Genomic DNA, 22,387 nt, shown 5'->3' with positions numbered 1-22,387 from the left:
TGTATCAAGTATATTCTGCAGCTATGGCCACGCAAAAAATACTAGTTACATAACTGACAGTCAGAAGCATCCAATGTTCAGGAGAGTTTTGAAAACTATGAAATTACTTTGAACATAATAAAAATAAACCTCAATCACTGCGAAGTGGCTCAAAATGTCCTGACACACAGTGTAGCAAACAAGAGAATGGAGGAGGAGGAATGGAGGGGTAAATAAACTTCGAGGCCCAGTTGGACAAAAGTTGAGCTTCAGATAATACTAGAGAACGTAGCAAAGGCATGTACTAGATATCTAGTAACTATCGACGTTACCTTCAACGCATGGGCGACCCACCGGGGTAGCAGACATACCAACTAACCTCAGACGTCGTTGGCTACATCCCTGGAAATAGGAATTGTGAATAATGGTGAATCAAACAGATAGAGATTGCGGAAAGGTAAAAATCACAAACTCACAAACGCAAAACAAAAGGATAGCTTCGTCGATGAAGATGGGTTTCACTTGGCGATGAATTCCGCCACTATGAATCAAGGATCAATAGAAAGATTGTCCAAGCAACTAATTCAGGCTGTTATTAAAGCTCACGATGTTTCAATGCCGAGGAGTCGATGAGTCACTGCCGATCGAGAGGAAGACTGGAGAGCAGCTCTCCACGTTTAGACAATTGACGTTCGACTTGCCGAAACCAATAAGAGAATTCACAAGTATAAGTCGTAAAAATCTTTACAAGTAAGTTGACGTAAACCATTGCGACACAGCCTACAGAATGGTTCTTTCTAAAATACAGGGGAAGAAGCTTCCGCAGGTACCTACCCGATAATGGTGAAATCAATAGTGGAGACATTGCCCCCCCAACGATCAAACAGTGTGAGTCAGAGAAACCAATTCTGAGATCATTCCCCGTTTCACCGAGGATTAAGCAATTTTTGCAAGAAAATAAGCCATAAGACAGCAGCGGGACCTGATGACATTGCGAATAAAGGAGTGGGAGCTTCCATTCCCACCAAGTCAGACACATTTATACAAACCATACAAAATGTCTCCAGGGATGTTTTCCAAAAAAAGCGGAAATGTTTTATTTTGTTACCGAAAGGAAGCAAATGCTCGTCCAGTATGCTTTTTGGACGCGATGGAAAAAATTCTAGGAAAATAATTGCCAACAGATTACGAGAGACAGCTGATAATGAAAGAGCTCTATATGATATGCAGTTTGGTTTCAGGAACGGTTGACTCCCTGTCGATGCAATAAAAGTGGTGAAGGTGAGAAATGCGCTAAGGGTAAAAGGAATACTGTATGGTGGTAACATTCGATGGGGTAAATTTTTGCAAACTGGTCGTCCACTAAAAGGTCACTCGTCAGAAAGACTACTCCGGCCTACCTGCGAAACATAGTGGATATTATTCATCAATAGGAAACTCAAACATGACACCGACGAAGGCACAAATCACTGCCGTGTGTCAGACGGTGTCGCTAAGGGATCTGCCCAGGCTTTACCCTTGTGGAGTATCATGTACGACCTATACAAGAAAAAGACAATTAATCCATTCAAAAAAGGATTCAAAATATAAAAGAGCGGCAAAAAATCTGCTTCATGTAATGAGGAAAGGACGAATAAAAAAGGAGTCGCAGGACCTACACATCCTAATCGGAACCAAATGGTAACCTGTTGATGCCCATCGCCTTAACATCATACATGTGTACATATATTCAATGCTAGTTCTCCATAGCGATAGCAAAACAACAATTAGGTAGAGATAACTCCGTCTGACAATAGCAATGCTGGGTTGCAAAGTGCTCGAAATATTGTATATCATCCTAAAGATCAACAAGAATTTTTAACGCCAGAAATTCTCTTCATATTTATTTCAACTTAAGCTTTTGAAAATCAAAGTACCGCTCAAGCAATACGTTCAAGTCAATCTTAGCTAGTGAGTTTTTATCAATGCAAATTATATGACAATATCATCGAAGACGCCTTCTTCAAAAATTTTTCGTGATAGGGGAAACTCAAGAAGACTGTATACAGGGGATTCAACTCCCAGCGCATTCTTCGGAATTTTATGGGAAGAAAAATCATTGCGCATCTTCGACCTCTGTGGTAATTGCGGGAGAAAAATTCTTCGCATAAGGTCAGGTGCTAGGGCCGTGTATGTGATGCAGTGCATTGGTGTGCACCCTCGTGGTTGCGGGCATGTGGCATTGTGCAGCTGGGTACGGATTATTCCATGAGATGGGGAAAAATGCACAAGAAACCCTTTTAAGTACCATCAACACACCGACACACCAAAATATTAACCACATGGTTCACTCACATTCACGATGATATTTTGTGTCCCTTTGCTGATTTTGCTCCTTCTGTATACAGTCTTCTTGGTGCAACCCCACATCAAATTCGGATGCCGTCATTTCAAAAGTAGTTTTAAATACTGCGTGACGACGTTTGTTAGTAGCCGGAACCATAGAGGTCGCTAGGGCGACTTTAAGACGTTGGTTAAGGCGTCGATCGCAAAGGACCTTCACTTCATCCAGGTTGCGCTTAATATATATGCATGTAAATAGACCACAGTTAACGACGTTGCATTCTTTGTGGGTCATTGAATCTATTAATCTTTAACCCTACTTGACAAAGCCGAAGGAATCTTTTCGGGGAATTATACTTTTATTCAGTTTATAAAATATCTTATGCCATTTCCAACATGTTTATCTTTATATTATTCAATCCGTTAAACACATATACTTCCATATGATATTCGATTTTGCAAAATGCGTCTTCTTGCTTTTAAGGACGTTATTTCAGTCGTGAAATTCACATTATGCAGAATCAAGCTAGATTTCACCGACCCAAATATCCGAGAAACATCTGAAAAATCCCATGCATGACAAACTCCATCACAAAGAAAATATTCAGTCCTTGCAAATGTTATCCAAGAAAGCTGGCATTTTTCTTTTTCAGATAAAATAAGGCAATTCCTCCACAGTTGCATGCTTCCATAAAGCATATTCCCCGTAGTTTGTCACGTCTCCTGCATAGAAAATATTCAAATAATTCACGTAATTTTTCCTATTTTCATTCCAGATAGTGCCTGCTATGTTTCACACGGCGTCGATATGGCTGACGTTGGCGTTAGCTGTGCAAAGGTGAGTCTACATTAAATCAGTTTGCCATCTGGTATTTGACTTAAAATCGTAAAAGAATGTATAATAGGATGAGTGTTTGGAGATGATGAGATGAGATGATTGGTTAGAAGGTGATTTAAGCTCGTCTGAATTACACATCCTATTAGAACTGTAGAAAGGTAAAACTAACTTGAAATTACGGTCATGACGAAAGCATAGCTTGATAATATCTCTGTTGATTAGTAGCGAATTCAGACACTGCCTGCAGATTTTGTGAGGAGTATGACGAAACCTCTGTACACGTCCTGGAGCAGTGTTCGGCACTTGTGCAAAGTAGGTCGAGGCATCTGGGAGAACACTTAATACCAGATGCAAAGCTGAAACATCTGGAAGTAGGGAACATACTGACGGTTATAGGCCTGCTTGAGATACTATGATCAATAGGTACACTATAACCTTTAAAAGGGTACAATAGTTCTTTAAGGACGCGGTGCGACTTTCCCTTAACAGAATAATAATAATAGTAGCGAATTTAAAGCAAACACTTATCGAACATATCATAGTTGTGTTAAAAATGTTTACCAACCATTGAGGTACGTTGTAGTAGGGCCTGCGAGTGTTACTAGTCATTCTTCGATATCGCATAATACAGATGCTAGATCCTCAACTCAATAGGGGGGTGCTGTCTGATATATATATTATAGTAACGGGGAATCAATCAGGATACCGGCTAGAAAGAATATAAATCTTCTCGCGATTTTAGGCCGCTCCCCTCCTCGCTAATACTCCCGAACACTCTGTAACTCACCCTCTTTATGTGAAGATGGAGAGGACTCAACGCTAGAAGGATCTCCTGGGATGGTCTTGAGAGTGCCCTCATTGCTCCATTGTGTCTTTGAAGTTTATGTAGCTCCCTGGTTGTTGTACTGGGTTTGCTTATTTCTAAAACACAGTCTATGTCTGTCTGTTTTATTTTTGGCATTGGAGGGTGGAAAGGCTCAAATATATGACTGGTTCCTACCATACGGTTATCTCAGATTTTTACTCACTAAAACCCATCTACTTCCTCCCTATCATTTTCCCGTGGGACTGCCATTTCGGTATGACGTCGCGGGGCGGAATCAATTACGAACTGCGGCTTGTGTGAATCAAAACCTTATTAAAATCGATTCAGTGTCGGTCTGTCCGTCTGGCTGTCTGCCGGTATTTTTTTTTTTTTTTAAGGATATGGAAATCTTCAAAAGACGCGGATCTGGATACATCGTATAGGATTCCTACCCACTAAAATCACCCCCGACTTCCCCGCTGCCCCATGGGACCTCCATAAGGTATTACATCACGGGGCCGAGTCTGCTCACTCTAGTTAGTTAGTTAGTTAGTTTAGTTAACTGGGGGAGCCGCAGCTCCGAGCTCTCAGGCTATTGTTAGGCCCATTGTACTATCCCCGTAAGTTGCCTATTCAATGGCTTCCCGGCTACGGTGTTCGCAGGCTTTAGCGAATCTTAGAACATTCTCCAGAGGCAGAGAGTGTGCAGATTCTTCATTGAAGAAAACCTTGCCAAGATGTCTTCGTCTGAGATCTGAGGATGCCGAGCAGCTGCATAAAAAGTTCAGGGCCGTCTCCTCTTCCTCCTTACATTGGATGCACTTACCCGAAACCATTACCCAATCTATTCCATATGGTAGTTTAAGGAGCAACAAAAATGCCACTCTAGTGGCCCTAGGCTCTTTCACAAGGGTTTTCGCTTGCCGGCAAGAGTCCAAACTTCTCCACTCGGTTGCCTGAATCCTTGCAATTTCACCCTTCAAAGTAGACTTGGCAGTTCTCGCCCCACCATTGTGGACCCAGACCCTCGGCGAGCCAGTCTGTCAGCCTCCTCATTACCAGCGATGTTAAAGTGCCTCGGCACCCACATCAGGAATGTTTAGTTCAGTCGGCCAAGTTTCAGCAGCACCTGATGACAACTCCACACCAACTGACTTGATATGTTGTTGCCATTTAGTGCTGATAATGCCGCCCCACTGTCGGAACAGATTCGAATGGTGCGACCGCTCCATTTTTGTCCCAGACATTCTTCAATGAAATGGCATATATCTCCGCCTGGAATATGGTCGTCATTTTTCCGAGGGGTCGGGCCAGTTCTATAAACGGATTCTCCGAGAACACCCCTGTGCCCGATCCATCCTCCCCCCTGACTGACCCGTTGGTGAAGATTATTAGATCTGTAATCTGAAAAGGCCCATGGCCACTCGTCGACCATTCTTCTCTTTCGGTGTTTACGACAGCGTATGTCTTTTCAAAGACGAATCTGGAAACCATATGATCGGTCGGTATCAGGGCTACCGGATATTTTAAAGAAATTTTCAGATAGATGCATGACCGTTTGATTGGCCGCCTATCCACGCCTCAATGGTATAGAGTCTATATGCGTCTTTGGCTGCTTTCCGTTTCAGCTCCAAGCTTAATCGCCTTTCTTCCATACGCGACGTACGTGACCACGCTTTTCTCTTCTCCTCTGCCTTTCGCAGTTTGTTTTGGATAGATGCGAACATGGACCCCATCCGCATCCCAATTCCCCGCTTTCGGCACCAGATTTTCTGGTACCAGCACCTCTCCCAGAGTCTCCTCTAGATTCCTCCATTCTTCCACAAATCTCGGACACTGGAAGAATACATACTCTATGTCCACTGGGACTCCATCGCAATTTGGACTGTCGGATGAGGTCTCTAATTTAAACCTGTGCAGGTATTGGCGACATCCTTCGGGCCCCGTGAGAAACTGGGTGAGGTTATAATTAATCTCACCGTGTCGTTTCTCTAACCACTGTCTGTCTGTCAGTCTATCATACTTGATCTGCTCGGAAACGGCCTAAAAGATTTTCACGGGTTAATCGGATTTCCACTTGATGAGAACATATGGTCTTTGCTCCCTTGCACATGCAGCGAGTGGAGCCTTTTCGTGTTTAGTTTCAAGTGGGGCTTCCCATACATGCGAAAGGGAGTTGTACATTTTTTTTACGTACGTTTTCAGAACCTATCCCACCGAAAAATCTGAAAAAAATCAGAGCGATGCATTTATACGAAATCTAACCCTCAAAATACATCCCGTTCTGATATCTGCACAAATAAAATTAATAATAGTATATTACCATATTTTAGAAATTTACCGGAAAACCCCCCTAAGTTCATGCCAGAATTACAAATTACCAGCTGCATAGGCGATAATATTGGACATAATTCTGAAAAGTTTGAAAACAATCCAACTATTATTAACAAAATTATTGGAACCACAAATAGAGCCCCGCCATGCAAGCACAGCGGTCCTGGTTTATACTGAGTGCAGGCTCAGCATTCATACCAGTGGATGTGAGGCCGATCTAACACCTCTGCCGCAACTAAGCGATTCCCATGGTACCAGTATACCCCTGGTAAGGCTTCGTGACCAATTTGCCACTTCAGATGAGCCCCCGTGCAGACTCGCGTCTGATCGCCCTGATTAGGTGTCTGGAGCATTCGCCTACTGAATCCCGACCGGCAAACCAAAGTGATTACAGCGTCTCCCGGTGCCACCACTATGGAGGTTCTCCTCGAACACTTGGTTTTGGTTTGGCCGATAGGGTTGCCGCCCCATCTTCCTCGCCGCCACCTCTGAGCACCAGTTACATATGTACAACTGGAAAACGTGAAATGCTAGCGTATGATCTATAATACTTTCGGGTGACAGAGGGAATTGCAGGTGGTGTGCTCGGAGCACCATGCCAACGAGATAGTCATCCGACTCTATATTGGCCCCCCTATATGTTCTGACATTCGTCGAGGCTAAGATGTAGCGGTGTTCATTCAGCACGTGGTCAATTTGGTTGAAAGTGGTCCCGTCTGGAGAGGCCCACGTTTGCTTGTGAACCACTTTCCGCGCAAACCAGGTACTTCCATTTCCTGTGACACTGCTAATTGGATAATCCGCGGTCCGTTATCATTTGTATTTTGATGTAAGCTATGAGAGCCAACGTATCGCCTGAATACGGGCTCCTTGGCTACTTGGCTGTTAAAATCCCCAAGAAGATTTTGATATCATATCTGGGACAGGCTTTGAGGGTTCGTTCTACTGCATCGTAGAATTTATCTTTCTCCGACTCTGCAGTATCCTCTGTAGGGGCGTGAACGTTAATGAGGCTTATTTGCCTCGCAAGAGCAGAGTGCATAGCCGTTCGCTTATGCTTTCAAAGCCGGTAACAGCATGAAACCTGCTGACTGGCTGACTAAAAAACCTACTCCGAGCACATGGTTTACTGGATGGCCACTATAATAGATGGTGTAGCGACTCTTCTCCAAGAAGCCGGTCCTTGTCCAAAGCATCTCCTGCAATGCTGTTACATCAGCCCTATATTGGGACAGGGTATCGGCTAGCTACTTGCCAGCTCCATCTCTGTACAGGGAGCGCACGTTCCATGAGAAAATGCGCAATCATTATTCCTTTTTCGTTGCCGGGTTCGTAGTTGTAAAATCCACCCTGTCGGAGACTCCTGTTATGGATTCATAACAAGTTTTTTTCGTGTAGGGTTGTCAGCTCTACCCAACCCCCAACCTACAGGACGAGTTGGTACAATTTGCCCAGTTTTTAAGCGCGGGAGACCCGCCTTCATTCTTCTCCGTCTGCAGCGTTTCGTTAGGAAAGAGCTCCCAGCGGTCACCACGTGGAGGTGGAGATAGGGTTTGGTAGTAGAGCTGTTGGTGTTGCTTCAGCAGGCGTGGGTACCAATCCACGTTTCGCCCTGGGACCGATATTTCTCTTTGACCACCATTAATCCTTTCCAATAATTTATTAGTTAATTAAAATTGTCAAAAACATTTCCATCTGAAAATGGTTGACATCCTCAAAAATGTAGTAGCTAACAAATGAGTGCTAGACCGCGGGACCTTGTAATCCCATTGCAAATTAATATTCATTACACTCCAATTATTTGAGCAGATACAAAGGTGGTAAATGGCATGGAATTCTAGGGAAAGTACAAAATGAAATTGTGCAACATTTTTCTCCCGCCCTTCTCAGACACATTGAAAAATTACTCTTGGACTTGATTAATGAGAATGACCAGGTTTTGGAACATGACAGCATATCGTTCATTCAAGGAAAATTACGCCCAAATACTAGAGGCATATTTCTTTCCGAGCCTACGCATGTTTCCATTCGGTGCTTATCCAAGGAGGTCCACCATTTTTTTACTGATGACGATCTCCAGAAATTCCAGCAAAGGTGGTTGTTTACATAGCGCTGCAGATTGCTACTCACTAAGTATTGTCAAATTTTCTGGAATATGATTTTCGAAGTTCCATTTCATTTCTCTCCTCCTATCAAAAGCTGCCTTCAAATGGTGGTACTCTTTCCGGTTGTTGGATTCCCACTTCCATATTTGAGGCCTACAATTAAAAAAAAAGTGCCAAATATCAAGGGTCAGGCCCATTAGCTAGCGCGCTTCATGCTCCTGTGTCAAGGGTATTGGAAAAATTTCCTTCTGTTTAGTTATGTTTGGTAGTTTGCACATCATTAACTGAAATCCACTATAAATCCCTTTATTGAATTTCCTCGATTTCCATCCTTGCCAATTATTGTAACCAATTTCAAACTCTGCGGTAACGGAGAATAGTTAACACATTCGGAATACGTTTGTTTCATACACTATCCAATTTGTGGCCCGGAAAGTGGGCTAATTAACGAATGCAGTAATTAACGTTCCATTCAGGACTGAGTTTCAAAAGCAAAGCCAGATTGTATGGAAAAAAGGAATAAATCAGCCAACGTAAAGTGACACAAGGACGAAACGGAAATTGCCCAATTGCATTTTGATTGCATTCCGAATGGAAATAACACGAAAACGGATGTTATAGTCTCTTCTCTGAAATTTTAATTGGAATCAAACCAAATTCTGCCTGCAGGTAATTTTCAGGTTCCGAAAATTAATTAGGTTTTGGTTATATAAATCAATTACTTTGAAAGCAATATTTGTCCCCAATTCAATTACAAATGACATTGAGATTATTAGGTCTGGAAGAATGAAAAGGAAAGTTGTTACAATGTCATTTCCAATTAAACAAGAATCATCATCATCATTATCATCAACGGTGCAACAACCGGTACCCGGTCTAGGCTTGCCCTAATAAGAAACTCCAGACATCCCGGTTTTGCCCCGAGGTCCACCAATTCGATATCCCTAAAAGCTGTCTTAAGCAGGGTCTGCCTCGTCTGGATCATCCTCATCCATACGGATTAAGTGACTCGCCCACCGTAACCTATTGAACCGGATTTTATCCACAACCAGACGGTCATGGTATCGCTCATAGTTGTCGTCATTATGTAGGCTACGGAATCGTCCATCCTCATGTAGGGGGCCAAAAATTCTTCGGAGGATTCTTCTCTCGAACGCGACCAAGAGTTCGCAATTCTTCTTGCTAAGAACCCAAGTCTCCGAGGAATACATGAGGACTGGCAAGATCATTGTCTTGTACAGCAAGAGCTTTGACCCTATGGTAAGACGTTTCGAGCGGAACAGTTTTTGTAAGCTGGAATAGGCTCTGTTGGCTGACAACAACCGTGTGCGGATTTCATCACCTTAGCTGTTATCGGTTGTGATTTTCGACACTAGATAGGAGAAATTATCAACGGTCTCAAAGTTGTAGTCTCCTATCTTTATTCTTCCTGTTTGGCCAGTGCGGTTTGATATTGTTGGTTGGTCGGTTTTTGGTGCTGACGTTGCCACCATATATTTTGTCTTGCCTTCATTGATGTGCAGCCCAAGATCTCGCAACAATCGCCGGCTGTTCGATCTGGATGAAGGCAGTTTGTACGTCACGGGTCGTTCTCCCCAAGATGTCGATATCGTCAGCATAGGCCAGTAGTTGGGTGGACTTCAAGAGGATCGTACCCCTCGCAATTACCTCAGCATCACGGATCACTTTCTCGAGGGCCAAGTTAAGAAGAGTGCATAATAGGGCATTCCTTTGTCGTACACCGTTGTTGATGTCAAATGGTCTTGAGAGTGATCCTGCTGTTTTTATCTGGCCTCGCACATTGGTTAGGGTCAGCCTAGTCAGTCTTATTAATTTCGTCGGGATACCGAATTCTCTCATGGCCATGCACAGTTTTACCCTGGCTGTGCTATCATAGGCGGCTTTAAAGTCGATGAACAGGTGGTGCAACTGTTGTCCATATTCCAACAGTTTTTCCATCGCCTGCCGCAGAGAGAAAATCTGATCTGTTGCTAATTTGCCTGGAATGAAGCCTCTTTGGTATGGGCGTATGGGGATATCCGGCCTCGCAAGATAGTGGAGAATATCTCATAGATGGTACTCAGCAACGTGATACCTCTATAATTGCTGCACTGTGTGATATCTCCCTTTTTATGTATGAGACAGATTATGCCTCGTTGCCAATCGTCAGGCATTGATTATCTGTCCCATACCGAGAGCATAAGCTGATGAACGACTTGTATTTGTCCGTCGTCTTCAGTCGACAGGATCTCCAACTCACCGATGTTCTGGTTGTTCAGTAGCTCATCAAAGTACTGAACCCATTGCTCTAATATGCCCATTCTCGGAAATCTCGCAAATCAGATTTCCCTCTTTGTCTCGGCAGGATGAGCATCGAGGTGTATAAGGCTTCATCCTACTGACTTGTTGGTAAAACTTACGCGCCTGGTGCGGTTGCTCCCTGTACTTTTCTAGTTCACATACTTGTTGGTTCTCCCAGGCTTCCTTTTTCCGTCTGTGAAGTCGCTTCTCCGCTCGACGGAGTTCGTGATCCTTTGATTTGGCATTCCACACGGCTATATCTGGAGGAAAGTATGTTACGTTTTGAATATATAGGGACACCTCCCCGTAATCTTAATCTAGAATAGCGTCATTGAACGTCAACATTGTCTGCCAAACAAAGAGAGAACGCGGCAATTTGCGAGCAATCTAGTGGAGACAGTCCTAGAGAAAAACCGTGTAAAAATATAAGCGATCATTTTAAGCGTGGTGTTAGAATATTGAGATCACCCGCAGGGGGAAATGCAGCAACGACTCCACTCTACCTAAAGTGGAGAGAAAAGTAAGATTTCAAAAGTGAGCGTGGTGTACTGATTATTACAACAATAAGTGAACTGACGAACCCGGAAATTTGCAATAGTAATCCCAAATAACTGCTACGTATAGACAAGAGAGTAACCTCGACCATACCGCGTTCAAAGAAGGTGATTTTATCTCTTTGTAAATGAAATTCCTACAGTTGAATTCGAATAAGTGGCAGGGAACCCAGGACATGATTTCTCAAAACGTGCTTGATGTGGCTAAAAGGTATACAAATTTTGGAAAACAGTCCATGATTCATTCATTTCATTTCCAGAATGCGTAAACGAAGATGGTATCGGGGTTACAGAGTCTCTTACCAGTCCAGTACAGTACAGTACATTTAGGAGTTGTTTTCTAGATGGGCGTAGCAAAGGAGCGCTGAGTTCGGTCTTGTTGGGGATCACCATCTATTGGTCGCTTGCCTTCACTTACGTGTTACTTTTGGTGCTTCTTGTAGGATATAAAAGATGCCAGTGGCCGTTCAAAGTGGTTCGCTTATATGATCCAGCCGTTGCCTGACAGTGGGAGAGTTATCTTGCTGATCGGGTGGTAGCGATTCACCTAAGAATGTCGTTGAGCATTAGGCCGCCATCAAAAATGCTCTTTTCTCGGCTGCTACACAGGTCATCGGCCTCGTCCCAAAGGGACGTCACAAGGTCTGAATGACTGTGGAATCATGGAAACGGCTCGACGAACGGAACGAATTGAAGGCTCTATTGATCGCTGCGAGTGATATCATACATGACACGTTCGAGCTCCGATACTGTACGAAGTCCCGGGAAGTTCAACGTAGTGTGCGCCGTGACAAAAGGGAATTCCTTATTGCGCGTCAGGAAAGTAGAAGCTCTGGCAGATATCAGTGGTTTCAGAAGCATATAACGCATAACAAATGAGCTTGATTGTGGTCGCAAATCTTTCGATGTTGCTGTGAAGGTATTAAGGATGGACTCTTCATTCATGGAAGGAACACTTCACCCCGATTCTTAACCATATGAGATCTGGTGATGTAACATGGGATTACAAACTGCTCCTCCAAAGAAAAGAAAGATCATGTCGGCTGTTAAAACTCTGGATATCAACCAGGTTCACTATTGTAGGAAAAACTTCCGATCTGACTGCTCCAGTTAGAGGACATTTTGTTAGTGAAAGTATAATTTTCAATGTTAATCAAGTACAATACCACATTGGGAACTGAGGAATCGAGCAAATAATGCAGATACTACTGACGATATCTTGATAACGCTTTTCATTGCCATCTATTAATACAAACTATGCATCGTTACTGGCGATTAATGCCCTCAAATTGAGTAAAGTCACTATATATAAGCTTAACAGTCCCCGTAGAGCTAATCAGCGTTGTCCTAACAGCTACTGCAGATCCGCTACTCCCACACATACAAAAATCCTTGGTAACCTAGATCTTTCTGAGAGAGTGGCGGAACCCGTGATGAGTGCAACAATTGTAGAGGTATCTGCGTCCCGCCGTCACAAAAATAATTGTTAAAATAATTATAGATCACATCAAGGAAAACCTCGACTTGATCGTAAGAGAGAGAGACTGGTTTCCGCTCCGGATCTCGCTATATTGATCATATCAATATCCCGCGGATCATTTTGGTAAAGCACGCAGAGAGACAAATACCAACAAAACCAAAATTCTGAGTCTAATGGGTCATCGCACACTACCTATCTACATTAATGGGTAGAACATTGAAGGCGTCGATAAATGTTTATATGTAGAAGGCGTGGCTGCTACTGATGGTGGCCCCAAACTCGATGTATTCACAGTGCTTGGTCTGCTTTCGCTGCCTGTGTAAAATCAGGAATTGCAGTTATCTCAGCAAGAGGGGGGAGCAGCGCATGCAAAGGAACTCTCACTGTTACTTAAAAGCCCCAAGCCTACGTGGATACTTGCCTGCAACTTTTTTTGAGGCCCACTGGATGGCGAACAGGCCAGTTACCCGTGAATGACTTGATCACAAAGCGGAAGTGCCAATGGATAGGTTACACATTGTAGTGGGTTGGCGGCAATTCTATAGCGTGCTACGCCATGCAGCTAAATCTACTCTTCCAAGAGGTCGACGAGTGGGTGGCCTGAACAGTAGAGGAGGAGTGTATGGTTCTCGGGAAGTTCTGGAAGGACTTAAGGTACGTTTCAGCAAATCGTGTATAAGGGCGGATAGACGTAGTTGACGCGCTATGCCCCATGGGGGTGAATAGCAACCATATATCATATGCGAATTCTACAGAAATCTCCACAGTAGTATTTGGGTCTCAGATAGGAGCGGCAACGAGGCAATCTGGACCTCCGGAAGCCGAACAATCGAAAAAACCATAAATAGATCCAAAGATTCCTATGGTAGGCGGCGTTCATATGTTTAGCTGCTATGTTTCGCCTCACACTAAATGAGTTCGTGCCAATAGTTGAAAGAGCAGAAGATTGAGATAGCCGCGAAACAAATGCAAGGGGTCGCATATTACACGAGGCATTTTCACATCTGAATGTAATTCTGGGAAATGCCAGCGTACTCAGTACTTTCCTGATACGGGCTTAAGTTTGCTCCCGAAACATTACGCCAGGAGCTCCAAAAGAAATTGAGCTTTGAATATGCACACAGCGACCATCAAGCTGTCATTTTCCAGGCGAATCGTGGAAGAAGATTAAATGCTCATTAAATGGCAACGGCTAGTCGAATAGGTCATATCCGATAAGCTTATCTCGATCTTAGAAGGGAAAGGTGGTCTCTCTGATATGCAGTTCGGCTTCCGAAAGGCGAGATCCACTGTCAATGCAATCAGTACCAGAGAGGCAGAAAATGGAAATCAGTAAATCTAACACCGTAGTTACTCGATGCGAGTAATACTTGTGAGATGTAGCAAACTGACTGAGACTTAAGTCAAATTATGTGCTCCCAAATATCTGGTGCGCATCGCCAAGTATTTTGCTTGGATAGACTGTTACAATTTGGATGATGGACCTAAGAAGTATCAAACAACCTGTAGAGTTCCTCAAGGGTAGGTGCTCAGTCCTCTTCCGTGAATAATAATGTACGACGGGACTTTAACGTTCGAGCTTCACAAAACAGTGACCGTAATTGACTTTGCAGATGACACCGGAGTGACTATCGTGGTTCAACATAGTAACTCCTTACAAACGAGGCAATTTGGAAAATCATATCTTGGCTTCCGTAACCAGCGCTCAAATATCAAGGACGGTTGTCCAAAAAAGAAACTTCAAGCCACATCTTGATAGTTTAACAACGAAGGGTTTCAAAGTTTTTGACTTTAGGACCTGAGTCCTAGGCAAAGTCGTCGACTCTTTATCTCTGAAATTGTTGTATGCAGGTCGTGTCTTAAGATTAAATAGATTGCGGGCAGCGTACGCCTACCATACAACATCAGACGCAACAGCATGTGTGATACCTGGCATGGAAACCAGGGTCGATGCCTTTATGAACCAAAACATCAAACCAATGGGTCATATGCCTATCGTCGTCAATTACCACAGAGTTAAGCCATTCTGGACGGTATGCTTAAAGGACGCTGTGCTCACAGAGTTCGCTTTTATTTCCAACAAAACCTTAAATTGATTACTTTGTCAGTTGTTGATTTGACAATTAATAACATTCCAGGAATCTACATTTTGAAAGGAAACTTTGAAGTCTAAAGTCAATACAAACCCCACAGAAACATTAGTGCCATTACGGTTCGTTCTCAAAACTCTTTTAAAAAAGAAAGTCAATTTATGTGTGGAGAAGAACATTTTGCATAACATATCCCTGGAGCCCTATACAAACTATATATGTATGTATGTATGAATTATACGCGTTTGGTTATAGCTGCAAGTCTCATGAGCCAATATGTGTTTCGCAACTTTATTGTTGGATAAGCAGTTTCTAGAAATCCTTAGTATTTGAAGTAAATGATGCATGGGCTAACAAGAATCACATGTTCTCGACTCCCTTCCTGAAAAATGCTAAGTTTGCTTCCATTGTCGTAAACCTTCTCTCAAATCCGTTCTGTTTTTCTTCCCTTTCCAGATATATTTACGTATGCCACGCTCCAGTGGCGCGTACATGGTGCACAATGCCGCGTGTGAAACGATGCATCCTCTACATAAGTATTGCAGCCATCTTGCACCAAAGCAGCAGATTCTTCGATCGCTCCTACACCTCCATCCCGATTGAATGGCACGGTCGACCAGCTGAAGTGTGCAGCACCCGGACCGCTCCTTGGGTGGATAAATACATCGGCGAGGACGTCTACTACGTCGTCTATTTCTTATTCCGAGTCCTTTTCGTGCATCTGCTACCGTGCGCATTCCTCGTCACTCTCAACATTTTGCTTTTCAAGGCAATGAAAAAAGCACAGGAAAAACGCGAGAAGCTGTTCCGTGAAAATCGCAAGAAAGAGTCGAAGAAGTTGCGGGATGCAAACTGCACAACCCTCATGCTGATTGTCGTCGTGACGGTCTTCCTGATAGTGGAGATTCCGATTGCAGTCATAACCGCGTTACATATCATCTCTTCCGCCGTCATTGAATTCCTCGACTATCGGGTTGCAAACTTATTCATATTGTTCGCAAACTTCTTCCTCATCGTTAGCTATCCAATAAATTTTGCCATCTACTGCGGCATGTCGCGACAGTTCAGAGAAACTTTCAAGGAGATTTTCCTGAAACAGGCTGTCGCAAAAAAGGATGGTTCGTCAAAGTATTCACTGGTCAACGGACCAAGGACGTGCACGAATGAGACTGTTCTCTAGGTGGAACTGGATGTTTTTTGTTTTTAAGGTTTTGTATTGTTTTTACGATTTTATAGGGACAAGTATTAAATGAATTCATCCAATCGAATTGTAAATACAATTGAACTGTAAATATCGAATGTAATGCTAGAAGATTAATTTTATGTAAGGATAATTTCGAAACAATAAAATAGTTTTATTTCGTAAAATAACGAAAGATTCAGTGTAAATGTCAAATGGCCGTGCTAAAATATGTTAAGGTAAAAACTTGATTTGTTGCTAAGTTGTAGAAATATTGTGTTTCATTTAAATTGGTAAGACAGAGCCCTAATTGCCGATTTAAATGAACTTGCTAGGAATTAATTGATTTCGTAAGTAGATACGCATTAGAAGTTATTTTCCTCGTTACACTTCAATATTTTATATTTTACTTTATAGTTAGACTGTTATGGCGACTATTACTGTTTAAGTCAGTTTACGCGCTTTCAATACATTTTAGTTAGGCAATCACAAATTTTTGATATTGAGTCCTTGCTTTGTTATGTTTTTACATAGCCTATTTATATGTAATAAATGTGTTTAAAGTTTTGTTAATCCCATCTACCGTGGACGTTTAAGATTAACTCATTGGATAAAAGGATTTAATAACGAAATTGACTCTCTTTACGATTTTCAGGCCCTTCGTAAGATAACGTAGAAGAATGCGGAGAAATTTAAGGAAAACTAAGTTGAATTTGTGAGATAAATGGAAATGAGAAAATGTTGCTGAGTAAATTCATAGTTTAAACTCTTTTCGACAAAAAAGATTGTAGGTTATGTTATATGGTTGAATTAACATTGTAGAAGATTTTGTAAAAAGATATCAAAGAGGAAACTGAATTTAAGAAATATAAAATGATTCTGAAGAGAGAAATATGCATGCGCTTTTTAATTAAGCCGAAGGTGGTTGAGTGTTTGCCTTTACATTTTCTGCCTCTCTTGACTCGTACAATCGGGTATCTGTTTTTCTGGTGGCGAACAAAGCTACAATGATTGGTTTTGCTGGTGATCTGGTGGTGGATGCCGCCAATAAACCACCTGAAGATGCCTTTTTTCGGAATAGGGAGGTAAACTGTATTTACACACGATGTGTCGGACTCTTGTTTGAAAGAGATTTCCGACTAAAAACCCCCTGTTATGTCTAGGACACTAAGATGGAACCATGTGACACATAACCTTAGGCCAAGCTTACCCAGTGTAGGAGCGCAACCCCTTGGTTAGGGGAGCCGTAACTATCTGCGTGTCCCTTATCCATATCCCTTCTTTACCTTGCTTCATGTGTCCTCGCTCGACACCCTTCCGTCACCAGGCGAAGACGATGGGGCTCCACCTTCTTCAGAAGAAAGAAGTGTGGAAGACATCAACTACATCTCTGCACCACAAGCAGTCAAGTGACCAGATTTATAGATTATGTGTAATATTGAAAATACCCACTGCGAACCACGGTCCATCTACCTATCGATTTTCCTTCCCAGGATTGGTTGACTTAGTACCTCGGGCTAGAATTACAACACCGCCTACAATTCCCTCTAACAATCAAGTGAATCAAATGAATACTGGAGACATTCACAACACAACCCTCCCTAACAGAGGGAGAGATATCCTAGAGATGAAGCATCAACAGATGATCTTCACAACCAGCTGAAGAGCGTTATCATTGATACAGCAACAAGCATACACAAGAAAAGTCGGAACGGCTGGTTCGACGATAAATTTAAGCTAGTAACGGAGCGGTAGAAAGCTGCATACCGAGTAATGTTGTATTCTCAAAGAATGTGGGCACGCGCAAAGACTTACCACGAACTCCGGCGAGCGGAGAAGCGACTTCATGGACGAAAAAAGGAAGTCTGGTATAACTACCAGATTTGTGAACTCGAAAAGTATAGGGAGCAACCGCACCAGGTGCGGAAGTTTTATCAACAAATCAGTAGGTTGGAGCCTTATACACCTCGATGTTCATCCTGCCGAGACAAAGATGATCCTAATTTCCATCAGAATGGGCATATTAGAGCATTGGATTGAGTATTTTAATGAACTGCTCAACAACCAAAATATTCGTGCAATCCATCGGCTTAAAAACCATAAGTCGTCTGGAGCCGATAGAATTACTGCCGAATTGGTTAAATAAGGAGGCAACCAATTACACTAAGCGGTTTACGAACTTATGCTCAAGGTGTGGGACAGCGAATCAATGCCTGACGACTGGCAACGAGGCATTATCTGTTCCAAACATAAAAAGGCGGAAATCACGCAGGACAGCTATTATAGAGGCATCACGTTGCTGAGTACCATCTATAAGATATTCTCCGCTAGCTTGTTAGACCGGATAGCCCCATACATCCAGAACATCATTGGCCCATGCCAAGAGGCTTCACTCTAGGTAAATCAGAAAACATATCAGTTTTTCTCTCTGCGGCAAACGAAGGAAAAGCAGCTGGAATATGGACATTAGTTGCACCGTCTTTTCATCGAATGTAAAGCGGGCTATGACAGCCATAAAACTGTACAGGGCCATGCGAGAATGCGGTACCCCCACGAAATTGATAAAACTGATTAGGCTGACCCTGGCCAATGTGCCAGGCCAGACAAAAGTAGCAGGATCACTCTCGAGGCCATTCAACATCAACAACGGTCGAAAACAAGGGGATAGCCTATCATGCGTTCCCTTTAATCTGTGAAATGAACTTATAGGAAATAGGAAGATCAAACGATCATCAAAGTTGGCGAAATTGACCGTGAAGGTCCCCCCGCAAAGATTGAAGTTCCATCAAAGTGCTCGGTCGACACGTTCTTCCACGCCTCTTTGCTAGCCAGGGTCAGGAATGTGGAGGGGTTCTTTGAGCTCTTTGATCCCTCTTTGAGCTCTTTGCTCCCTCGCGTGTCATTAATCCAAAATTAACGTGTCTCTACCGATGCGTGGGTCCGTACCGAATAATACAATGAATTCGCGATGGCCTAACAAATAACAACCAGGACGCGAGCTAAAATTGAAAAATAAAAAGAACGGCTCGACGGCGCGCGTGGAACCGTAAATCTTCGGACTCGAGTGCTGCGATCAAGGGGGGAAGATCCATGATGGATCACAATCCCGATTATTGCCTCTTCTGCCTCAGATGGTGATTGAGGCGCGGCCCCTGAGGTTCCCACTCTTCCTTGACATCCTCAGGCCGTTTCGTCATTTAGAGGATGTCCCTTTCAAAGCTTTTGCGAGATCAAAGAGGAAGAGAGGGGGAGGAAGTCCTCAAATCAATCAAAATTATTCAAAATTCATGATATATTACTTACTCCAACAGAAAAAAACAAATATATAAAAATAAAAGAAAAATTGAAAATAATAATATATAATAATGTAAAGAAAAAAAATTAATTAAAATTAGAATCAAAGAAAGAAGAAAAATAAAAAAAAAGAAGAACAAGTCGGGAAATCGGAAGCTGGACGCTTCAGGTACGAAAGGTTTTGTGTATTTCTTAGTACGTAGCACGTAATATATCCATATTTTGCATGAGAATATCCAGTTTCGGGTGATATTGACATTCGTAGTCTTCAATTTTCAAAGAAGCAACAAATTAGGTATTATAACTTTGTTAGTAATAGTGCGATTTCCACCAAACTTGGTAGGATCATGCTCTATATTATAGCCTGTATCACTGCAAAATTTCATGGTACTAGGATGAACGTAAGGGGGGTTTCTAACCAATTACAAAAACTTGTAGTAATATACTATTATTAACTTTATTTAAACAGATATCGGCATGGAAGGTATTTCGGAGCCCAGCCATCATATAGTGGCAGCCTCCTGATTTTTTTCAGATTTTTCGATTTGGTAGTTTCTGAGAATGGCCCCCTTAAAGAAGTGATCACTTTCAACCCCCCGCGCTCCCCACCCTTCCAACGAATGTCAAAACTGAGATCGGCTTTGAAAAGTACTAATCGAGACCTTTAATTTGATAGCCCACATGACTATATTTGATGAAAAAAATTTTACACCCCCCTTGTGTGTTGTGTTTACACAAAACCTTAAAAACTTACACATGCAATCACTCCGAGCTCGGCATAGTGTGTAGCTATGTTGATGCTGATTCTCCGCTAAAAGAAAATATTTAAAACATTACAATGTGAATTTAAAAAAAATACAATTTACTATTTCATTTGCCTTTTTCAAATAAAAAAAAACCTTTTAGAGTTCGCGGTTGCTTCTACATACGCTGCGCGCTGGGATTTTCTCAAGATCAGGCTGCGAAAACAACACTTTTGGTTTATAATTATGATAGCACCCGAACAATTGTAACTCCAGAATGTCCATCGGTATTCACATCAACTTTCAATGGATCCGAAATGAACCTTCGAGCAAGGACAATATCCAAAATTCCAAGAGACGGCGAGGTTAGCCCTTTCCTTTGGATTTTAGCACTTCTACGGCACAAGATTTGTAATAATCACAATTGTCCGCAATGGCCGAAGTCAAATCGCGAACGATACCAGCATTCACCAATCACTTGAGTCCTTCCAGGCTTACGTGGCACGCCCGCTGGGATAACACTCCATCGCCGCCTTTAAAACCATCCGGAACTTCCTCTGCTCCAACGTATCCTTTTTACCCTCCTGCCTCTGTCGATGTCGCAAAAAGATCCCCTTCAGAGTCCGGATAGGGGCTGCTCCAGCTGTCTCCTCTGCCTCAATCCAAACTTCTCCCCCAAAAATCCAACAGTCAAATCCTCACACCAAAAGTCAAATCCCCTAGGCATTTGACCTCTCGCGTCTTCCAACCCAGAACCGCTTCCCTCACCGCTACGTTGCCTTGATCTCTGTTCAGTTTCAGTGTTCAATGTTGCAGCAACATGCGCATGCGCCTGCGGATACGGCAAACCATTCGCCTCTGTCAAGATTAATTCGCCCGAATGCATTCAATAATGTGCAATCTGCGGCGAGCATTAGGCTAATTGTACATTATGAAATGCATCATTTGAGCAAATTAATTCAGAAAGGGGTGAATGAGATTCCGCTCCCGTCGCGAAGCCGCGGTCACTACACCTGGCCCTGGAAAAAGTGATTCGCGATGCAGATGTGAATGTGGGAGACACCATTCGAAGCTTGCCAATTACTAATCGAAAGGCAAACCTAAACCAAAGAAGACAAATATCACGAACTGAGACGAAACGTCAAGAAGATCGGTAGACGAAAATAACGACAGTTTAATAGCAACAAAATTTGAACACTTGACGCAAGCTTGGAGAAGAACGACGTACGGGTAGCATTTAGCATCCGGTCACAGTGAAACAGACGAGGCTAAGTTTCAAACTGCGGACCACCCTCTGTAAGGATCAGAATGGCATTATCATCAAATGCCCACACCCTCGACTTTGCACGAAGTAGAGGCAGATTTGTTTAAATTAAAATCACATAAAGCTTTCGGGATCGATGGCATCCCAACCAAGCTTTTAGGAATTTACCTATTTATTCCAATTTCAGGGTGCAAATGAAAAGTTCCTCGCGAGCGCTAGTCTTCCATGCGACGTTCCAACGTATTTTTGTTTCGGATGTGATTCACCAACTGGCCCAAAGTCATCCTTGATGTGAAAATTGATATTATTCTACCAAAACAATTAGAAACTACTTTTTTCCAACTTGAACTTCAATCAATAATCGAATTTATTGTAAGAGGTAGCGAAACAAGTTATACACGGCAAAACGGTTGTGAACTCTTCTCAATTATTTCGATTCTGTCAAAAATAGTTGGCAAAGGCCACGAAGAACACCGGTGGTGGCATTCGTCAGTCGAATTAACAACATTCAATATAAATTTCGAATGTTGCTAACCTTGCTGCGCCACATCACTCCGCCCCCAGATGAAACCTAGGGGTTTCAGCAACTGAACTCGGCACTGCGTTTTCCATCATTCGGCGAAGCGATTTGGTACACAAACGGGCCCCAGCCTGGATAAGGACACAGCCTTTTTGTGTCCCCCCATCTCGAGTTGGAAGAAATGCTCTCCCCGCTCGAAAACACGGTACGGGCCTTCGTATGGAGGCTACAGCGGCTTCCGGACAGCATCCGTCCTAACCAGGACATGTATGCACGTGTCCAATTCGTTGGGAACACAGACAGGTATGGATGTATATCGGGTGGGAGGTGTAGTTTTAAGGCGGTACACATTGCTTTCAGCAGGTGCAACAATCCCGAATCTGTAAGACCCGATCTCTTGTCAAAGACCGGATCACTTGTGAGCCTTGGGTTCTCCCCGTATACCAGCTCCGCGGGGCTGGCGGCACATTCCTCTCGGCGGGTTGTCCGGAGGCCAAGTAGGACGAAAGGTAAGATCTGAGTCCAAGACAGATCGTCGCGGGCCATAATGGCGGCTTTCAGCGTCTGGGGCCAACATT

The 22,387-nt window shown here is 43.0% G+C and overlaps 1 protein-coding gene across 2 annotated transcripts in view; it reads left to right on the top strand.

Moving 5' to 3' along the window:
* Positions 1–16,866, top strand: part of LOC119657870 (sex peptide receptor) — a 490,494-nt gene extending 473,628 nt beyond the window's left edge. The window contains exons 6-8 of one of the 2 annotated variants that reach the window (XM_038064997.1): positions 3,078–3,139; positions 15,265–16,016; positions 16,644–16,866. In XM_038064997.1, the coding sequence (XP_037920925.1) occupies positions 3,078–3,139; positions 15,265–15,988 (786 nt within the window). In that variant the 3' untranslated portion in view covers positions 15,989–16,016; positions 16,644–16,866. Of the gene's footprint in view, positions 1–3,077; positions 3,140–15,264 lie in introns of both variants that reach the window. The other variant, XM_038064996.1, reaches the window with a different exon arrangement.
* Positions 16,867–22,387: the final 5,521 nt, after the last annotated feature.

The sequence above is a fragment of the Hermetia illucens genome, chromosome 5 (genome assembly GCF_905115235.1).
Source record: "Hermetia illucens chromosome 5, iHerIll2.2.curated.20191125, whole genome shotgun sequence".
Classification (NCBI taxonomy): Eukaryota; Metazoa; Arthropoda; class Insecta; order Diptera; family Stratiomyidae; genus Hermetia; species Hermetia illucens.
This window is presented reverse-complemented; position numbering and strand designations above follow the sequence as displayed.